Source organism: Ovis canadensis, chromosome 3 (assembly GCF_042477335.2).
Source record: "Ovis canadensis isolate MfBH-ARS-UI-01 breed Bighorn chromosome 3, ARS-UI_OviCan_v2, whole genome shotgun sequence".
Taxonomy (NCBI): Eukaryota; Metazoa; Chordata; class Mammalia; order Artiodactyla; family Bovidae; genus Ovis; species Ovis canadensis.
Window position 1 is genome coordinate 82,172,921 of NC_091247.1, and position 10,629 is coordinate 82,183,549.

General features: G+C 57.9%; 1 protein-coding gene across 1 annotated transcript; it reads right to left on the reverse strand.

The window, feature by feature from the left end:
* Window positions 1-511: 511 nt before the first annotated feature.
* PKDCC (protein kinase domain containing, cytoplasmic) lies at window positions 512-10,331 on the reverse strand. The gene is made up of 7 exons (XM_069580459.1): window positions 9,506-10,331; window positions 5,336-5,458; window positions 4,446-4,717; window positions 3,691-3,770; window positions 3,349-3,456; window positions 1,616-1,789; window positions 512-1,406 (listed from the first exon to the last, which is right to left on the reverse strand). The coding sequence occupies exons 1-7, from the start codon at window positions 10,142-10,144 to the stop codon at window positions 1,321-1,323; spliced, it is 1,482 nt and encodes a 493-aa protein (XP_069436560.1). The 5' UTR covers window positions 10,145-10,331; the 3' UTR covers window positions 512-1,320.
* Between the last annotated feature and the right edge of the window lie 298 nt (window positions 10,332-10,629).

Genomic DNA, 10,629 nt, shown 5'->3' on the forward strand with positions numbered 1-10,629 from the left:
GAAGGGGCTGGGCTTTCCATGGACTTTGCTGTCTCCCCACCTTCCATATATTTATTTCTTGCTCAAAAAAAAAAGAAAAGAAAGGCTCTGAAAAAGAAAAGTGTGCATTACCATGTGGTGATAATGGCCGGGACCAACCCCTCCACCAAGGCAAAGCCAACCAGACTGGAGACTGCGCGGGATCCCCTGGCATGGCTGACATCCCACCATTAGGGCATGAGTCCTTTGGGTAACGGCTTTCTATATTAGAAGCCAATGGGTATTAAAATTTCAACTTTGTTAGGGGAAAGGGTTCCTCATGTCTTTGGTTAGGACAAGGATGTGGAGGACCAAGGAGGGAGATGGAAGCCATGGGACTAGGGCTTGAAAACACATTTTGCACACTTCAGTGTCTGCCATGGAGATTTCACTTGTCACACACCGCTCCTCCCTCAACTCCCAGACATACACCAGGGACATAAGTGAGCACGAGTAAGTCAGGCCAAGAAACTGTGGCTGGGGAGGTCAGTCCTTGCCGTGAAATGTCATTTTATTAATTGATTTTATTTTTTTTACAAAAATAAACATTTTAATGAACAAGAAGTACAAAAGCTTCTGGATATACAAACTCCAGGAGGGGGGAGAGGCTGGTTTTGGCTGCTTTGCGGCTTTCACTGAAAGCAAATGAGGCAGAAAGGCCCCGGCCCCACCCCCGCCCCAGGTCCTGGCTCAAACTGCTACCTGCTCCTCAACCCACGACTTGGCTCATACCTGTGTGCGCCTCTGTCTGTGCCCCTGGGCTGGCTGGCAGGCGCCCCCTGTTGGGTTCCCAGAGGCAGCCGCCCTGGGGTACAGAATCGCCCACATCTTGGAGCATCTCTTCAAGTCTCTGCTCAAGAGCTTGGCTAAGAGACCGTGCTCCATGACCGATTGTCCCCTCGCGGCCCCTGCTGGCCCATGGCACGCGCAGCAGCACCAGCAGCAGGGGCTCTGGCTACATTCTCACACTACACACAGTGATGGGGCTGCCCACGGAACTGTCCCCACTGAGGGGCAGAGCCCCCAGTGGGGAGACCAGCCTGGGCACTACTGGCAGCCGAGACGGTGGAAGGGGCAGTCAGCTCCCTCCGCGATTCTTGGCTCTGGAGCCAGCAGTCCCAGACCTAGACTGGCAAACTCACATTTTTAACATTTGGCATTATTGCACGTTGTCCTGGTCACCTCGGTCTGTCTGGGCTGTCAGCTTGCTCTGCAGGGGTGCCCATGTGACATGCAGTGCTGCTAGGGCAAGTCATGGGCAAGCCCAGCTGGCGGAGATGGTCAGCGGAGCCTGCAGATGGCTCAGCCAGAGGCCCTCACATATGCGGTCTTGCTGGGATCAGGGACCACGTGGCTCCATCCTGTCTTGAAAAAGACCAGTTGCCGACCTGGAGGCAGAAGTGAGAGGTAACAGGACTGGATGTTTCTCTCCCTGGAGGCAGGGCCACTCTCCCTAACACAAGCACACTTGTCTCATCCCCTCCGCCTCCTTGTCTTCTCATTGTTTCTGGCTTCTGATGGGGGACCACCACTACCCGTCAGTCTCTTCTGGGGAGTCTGGTCACCTCCCTCAGGATGTCCTTTCCCCCTAGCTCACCTGTCCAGGTGGTCTGGTTGGTGACCACAAAGGCCTGGCACTGCGCATGGTTCTCACAGATGTCCACGGCCTCGGCCAGGCTGAACACGGAAAGGAGGCAGCCTCCGTGGTGGTAGGATGGCCAGCATCGGTAGTCCTCCTGGGGAATAGTACTGTCGGGGAGGCGTTGGTACTCTGTGGGTTGGAGACGGACATTTAAAGCTGGGCTTCCCAAACTTTAGTGTGCATGCGAATCTTCAGGAATCTTGTTAAAATGCAGATTCTGATTCTGAAGGTCTGGGGTGGGACCAGGGAACTGGCATTTCCAACCAGCTTCCGGAACTGCCGGTCTGCAGACCACACTTTGAGGAGCAAGAGCTTCCTGCTGCCCTTGGTCCCATTTCCTTCTGGCCTTGGGGAGAGAGGTTGGGCCAGTTTCTTGGGTAGGGGGTGGTCAGTCATGAGTTTCTGAAGTTCAGAGGCATGCAGATGAATGCGAAACACAAAAAATTACCATTTGGGAATCCACAACTTGAGTGTTTGGGGCAGAGGCTGGCGGAAGAATATGAAATCTTCCCATTTCACAGAAAGAGCCCCCAGAGGCTCTGAAAACTCAATCCGGAAGCTGCTTCACTGCAGGCCTCCTGTTCATCCGAGTTTTTCCTGCTGCCTGGGGAGCCCCAGCTCCGGACTGATAATGCAGAAGCCCTGGGCCTTGGCCACCCCGCCTTCCTGCCTCCTTCTTCTACAGGGACTAGACCAAAGTCCAGAGCAGGCTGTGATTTATAGCCCCATAAACGGAGTCCTCGGGGACAGAGCCAGCCATTGTTCACCTCGTTAAACTTTATTTACAGGGCTAACGAGGGCTCCCCCACCCCTAAGACTGGCCAGAGCTCCTTGAATACGGATGCTGCCCATCCCTCACCCCCTGCCAACCATGCTAAACCCCAGGGCCTCAGCGGAGGGACCGCGCAGCCTGCAAGTCGTGACTGGAATTCTCTCCCTGCTCGGGGGCTTCTTAACTGGTATCAGGTGGAGCCCTCTCCACCTCCAGCTGTCCTCCTAGCCCCAGAAGGGTGAGGGTGAGGAAGGAAAGAGAAGTAAACACAAACTGTGTTCCAGTTGTGTAAGAGGAAACGAGTTAACTGCTTTCACACATTTCACCTATCATTTACTCCCCAGAAGAATTTCGTGAGGCAGGTAATACTGAACCCAATTCACAGATGAGGAAGGTGAGGCTCAAGGTGTAAATAACTTGCTGAAAGTACAGCAATTCTGTACACAATACAGAAAGAGCTTTGCAACCACCCAGGGAAGGGGTGTCAGAGCCCAACCTCCAGTTCAAGGCAGAATTATAGTTATTCCTGGGCCTCCCTGGTGGCTCGGATGGTAAAGAATCTGCCTGCAATGCCGAAGACCAAGTTTGATTCCTGGGTTGGGAAGATCCCCTGGAGAAGGAAATGGCAACTCACTCCAGGATTCATGTCTGGAGAATCATATGGACAGAGGAGCCTGGTGAGCTACAGTCCACAGGGTCGCAAAGAGTCAGATACGAGTAAGCGAATAACACACACGTACATAGTTGTTCTAGCTCAGTCAGAGGGAAGATCTCTGAGTGAAGGCCAAGCAGTCTCTCTGCATCACTCCAAGTGAGTCTCAAAGGGAGGTTGAGCCACTTCCCCAACTTGGGGGATCACTCTCCTGGAATCGCTCCCCACCTTCCCTGCCCCTGAATCCCTACAGGGGCCACTCACCGGCTTGGCTGCCTGCAGTGGAGTTCTGCAGATACTGCCCGCTCCGGTACAGGTGCAGCACCTTCTCCAGCTGGGCCAGGGTCTCGTCCGCCCCCCAGGCAAGCTCTCCTGCAGAGCGCAGTGGGGCTCTAAGAGGGCACCTGGGCACCTACATCTCCCTCCCCACCCCCATCCACCCCAGCTCTGGAGCCTGGGCCCTGATGACCAGAGGACTTGGGCGGGGGTTTGCCACAGAATCTATTTTGGGAAGTGATGTTTCTGGACTGTGTGCCATCCTGGGCCATTCTTGTTCCCATGCTTGCTGGAGGCATGGGGGACAAGGTGATGGGAGGCAGTGCTCACCTGTGGCGTTGACGATGCTGTCCAGCAGGGGCCGGAGTGAAGGCGGGGCACTATGGGGCAGGAGGTATGTGAAGAAAAACCTGGGGCCGAGAGAAATCAGGGGCTCAAGGTCCAGCCTGTGGGGACCTAGCCTTCCTCTACCCCAACTTGGGACAGAACCCCAATCTCGCTAGGGAGCCTGATCCCTTGGGCTAACCATCTCACCCATATAGCCCGAGAGGGTGCCTAGGAGTCGATTCAGAATAAGGAGTCAATTAAGCATGTGCCCTGTTGGGGTCTGAGCAGATGCTAAGGCCACAAGTAACTTCACACCAAACTGAAGTCTGAGGTGTGTTTTCCCCATCCACCCTGGGGACTTGTCCACCCCTCAGCCCCACATTATCCCCCAGGTTGACCTGTGTCAGAACCAACTTCCATGGCTTGGCTCTCCGAGGAGCTTCCACAAGTGAAAGGCCTGGGGAGGAAGGGGCAGGGCCCTCCCACCAGCCCTAGGCTGAGTCTGGCACTATTTTAAGAAGCCTCCAGCTGCCACCCCCCAACCCGGATTCTCCCTGGAGCTGACTATTTTTAGCTTCATGTCAGGAGCCTGCCTGTTCCCTTCTGGACGTGGGGCAGCCTTTCTCCGCCCCTGCCACTCCACTGGTCATCGCAGAGTCTCCCGCCCTGGCTGGTCTCTTGGACCCTGTGTGAGCTCCCCTCCCTGCCGTGCCCCCTGGGGCCTCTCGCGGGTCCTCCTGAGTGGGGGTGGAGGTCACCTGTAGGCATTGTAGAGGTTGCGTTTCTCATTCATGGCCTCGCACCAGCCCTGAGCAGAGCAAGGCAGGGTGAAGTTCCTGGCCGGGAACTCGAGTATACAGTCGGCGTTGCCAGTACACGGCGTCTCCTCCACACGGGCGTCATCCAGATCTGTCACCTTCAGCTCCCCGTCCACCAGCACAAACTGTCGGGGGCGGAAGTCCAGCAGAGTGACCGAGCCCAGCGGGGAGTGGGCCAGGTGGTGGAGGAGGCGGCCCAGGCTCAGGCAGATCTGAGGGGCAGACACCGGACTGCTCACTGCTTTCCTCCAGGGAGGGGAGCCTGGGGGCTCCAGGGTGCCCTCCTCTGAGGCTCTGGACTGAGCTGGGGGGGTTGCCTTTCTCTTAAAGGCTCGAGTGTTCACTAAGGGCTAAGTCCTGGGACCTTGCGGAGCAAACCAGTGATTTTCTACAACCCCATGGCTGGCCTGACCCTGAGGGTAACATGGAGAAAGCGGGGAAATGGGCAAGGGAAATCTGGGGACTCCTCCCTGAAGTTTCATCTCAGTGTGGGTTCTGTCCAGTGCATGCAAATAGAGCGCAGGTCAAGATGACCTTAAGATCTTTCTAGACATAGGACACTGGCCCTCCTGCAGCCAGGCTGAGCTGGTGTGTGTGTGTGTGTGTGTGTGTGTGTGTGTGTGTGTGAAACAGGAGTACAAAACCAGGATCCTCTCTGCCTTTTTTTTTTTTTAACCCTTTTGCTGATGGCTGAGTCAACTTCTCGGCATCTCTCCCACCCTCCCTCCCTCAACTAAGGAGGAGTCCAAGCTGCTCTGGAGGGCTGACCTTCTAAGGGAGAACCATCCCAGCCAGAAGCCCAAGGCCAACTGGCCCTCCTCCCTGCTCACTCGGAAGCGATCCTCCCAGGAAGTCTGCAGCAGCTGGATCATCTCCACAGGGGCGCCCAGCTCCGTGATGGTGGTCAGGGTGTCTGGGATGTCCTCACTGTCCTGGTAGCAGTAGCCATAGAGCTGAAAGAGGCCCAGGCGGGTCATGAGGTCACAGGGTGGGGATAGGGATGAGGAAGGGCTGGTTGTCAGATGCCCCCACCCTCTCAGCCCTAGGTCTCTGCTTCAGCTCAGGCCAGAAGAGAATAGCAACTCTGCCTGGGAAGCCTGCACTCTAGCCCACTGTTCTAGCAGCCCCTTACCTCTGGCCGCTCAGGTAAATGGGCAGGTCTGAGCACCATGTGCCAGGCACTGTGCTAAATGTTTTACACGCATAACTCAATTCTTAGAATAACCTAGAAGGGCATAGTTGGTACTATTAGTATCTCCAATTCCCATGTGAGGAAACCAACTCAGAGAGGTTAAATTACCTCCACAAGGTCACACAGTTAAGAAATGCAGGAGCTAGGATTTAAATATATGTCACTCTGATTCCACAACCTTGTTCTTTCCAAGAGTACCATTTGCTAACTGGCAAACCAACAAATGGTTATTGTACCTCCTCCCCTGTTCTAATCCTTGTCTTTGCTTCGTCATTTCCACTTATAGGCACCTTCACTTTTCCTTTGCTCTGGTTTTTCTGTAGGGAAAGCAATCTCCCTGAAGATTTGTAACAAGTGTTGATCAGTACAAAAAGAATCCAGGGCTCATACCCTTGGGTGTTCTTTGCATAGTTGGTGGGGGCGGGGATGACCCATATCAGCTGGGGTAGTCGTGAGTTCCTCGGGAAGGTCACTGTTCGAGGGCATGGTCACAAGGGCCTTTCCACTCCATAGGATCTGGGGGAGGGGCTTTGTACAGTTCAGCTGGCCAGGGGCTTCTGGGAAACACAGCCTGATTTTGTCACCGACACCTAAACCAGGATCCATGGAGAGCCCTGCTTGTTCCCGCCTTTCCCACCTCGCTGCACATCAGCTAAGGGATCAGCTGGTGCTCAAAACACCCAGCACCCTGTGGGGCAGGAACACAAAGGCCAAGTTGTTGGGGCGAGAGTAGGAAGAGAGAGCTGACGATGGGGGTGGGGGTGGGGTGGATACCAGCAGAGCCAAGCCCCTGGGCTAGATGTCCCTGCAGCTTTCACCCTTCGCGGTTCCACTCCCGGGCCCCTACACTCTCCCTTCCATCCCAGTAGGGACCTTTTAGCACCCCCATCCCTGGAGCCAGCTACCTCAGTCCCGCTGGCATGAGGGAAGGCACATCTCAGATCACCAGGGTGGCGACTTGAGGGATGGGGGAAATCCTGGGTGCCCTCTTCTCCCCTCTTCTTTCCTCCTCACCCCACATCAGCCCGGGGAGGCCCCAGATTCCAAAGGGGGCAGCGGTAGGGGGAGGTAAAAGGAGCAGCCCTGGAGCCTGGTTCTCATTTTCTTGCCCAGAGTCTGAGCCTTTGTGGGAAACTTCTGAAGGTTATTAAACACCCGGAGGTCGTTAAATGCGCTGTTAACGAGGTATTAATCAACACCCCTCAGGAAAAAATAAAAAGACACCATTAACCCCCCCAGGAAGCTTGAGGCTGAGCATTTCAGTCGCATCTTTTGTTCCTCTGGGAGAAGAAATACATTCTGGCAGGGCCAGAATCAGGGCCCAGGCAGGCCTGGGGCCCCAGCTGAGGCCGGTGGCCCCAGAATGACAGAGGTGCAGGGGAGGGGGGACCCTTGTGCCCTTTGACCCTGGGCTATAGAGGCATCTATCACGTGAGGGAGTGTGTGTGTGTGCGTGTGTGGTGTGTGTGTCAGAGGTGGGCTGGGGAGGGGTCACAGAAGATGGATGGAGACATCCCGCTCGGGCAGTCCCGGAGACCAGAGCAAGCTCTGGGAAGTGCCCAGTGGAACAAACTGTCCTGGGCCTTTGCTGTTTGAACACCCACAGCGCCAACTCTGGGGCTGCCAGAGAGGGGGAGGGAGCCTCGGGGAGCGGGAAGCACTCTCTGGCTCCTCCCTGGTTCAGCAAACAGTTGAACAATTTTGAAATTTTAAATGATTAAAAGGTATTAAAACAACATTATTTCTAGTTCCCTGCACACCCGAATGGAAGCCTCCTGAGCAAGAAGACCCCCAGGTAGAAGACCCTTTTTGGAGGCAGAGGTGACACTGCCGAAGAAGCCAGAGGGATACTGGCCTGGGGGTCTGGGGATGAGACACCCACCAAAGCCATCCCTAAATCACCCCAAGACTCCTCTATCTTCCTGTAAGTAAGGGTAGCTTTTCACCTCTCCCCTGACAGAAAGGACCTGGGACCCTCCCCATCTTGTAACACTTGTGTCTTAGGGGAACTCACCCCAATCTCCCACCCTGTAAGAGCCACACAGCCAACCAGTCTTGGTCTAGAGAGGGACTGAGTGAAAACCAGTTATAATTTTTTTTTTTGGACACCTCCAGCATTGTGGTGGGGGCCTGACATTAAAGTGGAGGACCATTCTGTGATATACGAGGGGGTGGTTAGCTGATGCTCCTGTTGAAGTCTGGATGGGGTAAGAGAGGGCGGGAGGAGTTCCTTAAGAGACAGGAGAGCACAGCAAACCTCCAATCTGTCGTAAGGGAGAGGGGTCTTGAGTCAATTAACTAACACTCAATATCCTGCTAACACACTCAAGACCTTCCCCACTGCCTCGGAATCTGACCAACACCCCAGTTTCCAAAAAGTTCCCAGGAGCCCCCGGGAAGGGAAGAGAACTAGATCCTCCCAGTTAGAATGGCCACGTACCCAGCTGCTCACTCCCTGCAGCTCCAGAGTCAGCTATGCCACCAGGCAAGCCACCCACAGCTGCTGGCTCTGCCTGACCTGCCACCAGTTCAGAACTCAGGACCCAGTCAACACGTGTCTGATCAGGGCTGGGATAGCCTGGGAGCCAGCAGTGGTGTCAGTAGCTCTCTGACTTCTCTCTACTATTCTGTGATGCCCAGACCTGGGGTCCATCTCACTCCTGAGGAAAGGAGGGAGGGACCCCTGGGTTTTTGCTCAATTCTCCCGGGTGCAGAAAGGTTCATGTGAGTGGGCTGGGAGGTGGAAGGTGTGGGCATGGTTCCTCAGCTGGGGAGCCTGCACACACCCCGTGTTCACTGGGCCAGGAGCAGTCAGGGATTCCCCTCTGCTCAGACATGTGCAAAGGGAAGGGTTTGTCTAATCCCAGGACTGACTCAAGGACGGAGGAGAGCTGAGGGAGGGGCGGAAGTGGGTGTGTTAGGGCAGTGCTGGGACTGTGAGAGGCCCACTCTCTCAGTCTAGCCTGGAGGGGACAAGGTGGGGTCTCATCTTTCCTCTCTGCTCCCCAGTGAATGGGAGAGACAGTGTCCCATTTAGTAGGAACCTGGGCATCTGGCCTTCTCAATCCTCCAGTCTCTTGGCCACATTTGCTCAGGTAATGTGACTCTCAGACCCTCAGCCTGCCCCCCATGCATTGAGCTAGGACCCAAAGGCTTCCCCAAAGCCTACTTTGAGACCCAGGGTCTCCTCAAGGAAGGGCTATGCATTTTGTGGCCTACTATCCAATCCCCTCCAGTTCTTCCAGTGGCTTCTGGGTGGGGTAGCGGATATTCTTGGGAATCAAACCTGGTCTTTTTCTAGCTCTTCCCAACCCCATTTGCTGTGCCATCCCACCTTCAAATTCAGACAAGTCACTATTTGGAAGTTGAGAGAAGTGGGGTTCAGATTCCATCAAGAAAGTGAACGGATCACTGCAGCTGTGCCCCTAACTCAGGGGTGAGCTCTGTTCAGCGTCTCGGTTTGGGGTCACTTCCCTGGTGCTCAACACCCCAGCTCCAGCCAGAAGCAGGGTCCTAAGTCCAAACGGACCCCAATTCCCATCCAGAGTTCGGGAACCCTCTATCCTGATCTGTCTTGGTGTCGAAGCTGAGGAACCCGGGAGTCTCTCCGGAAAGCCACCCAGGAGTGAGAAGCAGGGTGGCGCAGAGGGGAGCTGTCATGGACCGGGTTCTGTCCCCCAGTTTAACCTGGCACAGTCACCGGGGCTCCGCTTCTTTATGTGTAAAAACAAGGGTTCTCTTCTAGCCAGAGAGACCGGACCTGGGCACGTCCAGCAGCACCCTCAGCCCCGCACCCGCACCCTCGTACCTGCAGCACGTTGGGATGCCGCAGCCGCTCCAGCAGCACCATCTCTTTGAGCAGCTTATGGGCCGCCAGTCGATAGCAGCCCCTCCGCGCCCCGAACTCCCGCACGCAGCTGCCCAGATCGTGGCCGCTGAAGTCCACCGCCTTGAGCGCCACCGCCGCGCCGCCAGGCAGGCGGACCCGGTACACGGCCTTGGTGTAGCCGGAGCCCAAGTACTGAGCGCCGGACACGTTGCGGAGCGCGGCGCAGCCCAGGCGCGGGCCCGGACCAGGGGAGCCCGGGCCGGGAGCCGGGGGCCAGCCCGGAGCGCCGTCGGGCAGGGGCCGGGCCCGCGGGGGCCGGGGACGCTGCAGGCCCGGACCGCCCGGAGCCAGGTCCATAAGGCGCCGCCGCTCCGGCCGGCCGGCCCCGGGCCCGGGGCCCCCGCGGGAATAGCGCTGCACCTCCTCGTAGCGCGCTCGAATCTGCCGGGCCAGCTCCCCGCGGCCCCCGCGACGGCCCGGGCCCGGAGCTGGCGAGGGCCCGGGGGACTGGCCGGGCCGTGGAGGCTCCGAGCCCGGAGCGAAGAGCACGTTGAGGACCGAGCCCAGCAGGAAGGAGGCGCAGAAGCCCGCGGCCACCGCCGCCCGCCGGCGCCGCATCGCTCCCCTCCCCCCGGCCGGCCGGCCCCGCGCGGCTCCCCGGCCGCGGCCCCGGGAGGCTCAGGCTCCGAGGCGGCTCCGCTCTGCGCTCCGCCGGCCCCCTGCCCAGCCCACGCGCATGGCCCCGGCGGCCCCGACCCCGGCCCCGGCCCCTCGCGGGCGGCACATCGGCCTGACACTTGCCTCCCTCTCGCCCTGCCCCCGCCGCTTATAAGGCCCGCGGCCGCCCCCGCCCCCGCCCCCGCCCCCGCCCCCGCCCCCGCCCCCGCCCCCGCCCCCTCCGCCTCCGCCTCCCGGCTCCCGGCCCGAGCCCGTCCTCGGCGCCGCCCCCTCCGGCCGGCCCGGCCTTCCCCGCTGACTGACAGCGGGACCTCCTCCCGCGGCCGTCCGGGCCTGAGACGCGGCTCCGGCCCTGCCCAGCCCGGGATCGCGGGCCGGGGGAGAAAGGGGGGCGGCGGCGGCGGCCCCGGAACGAGCCAGGGGGA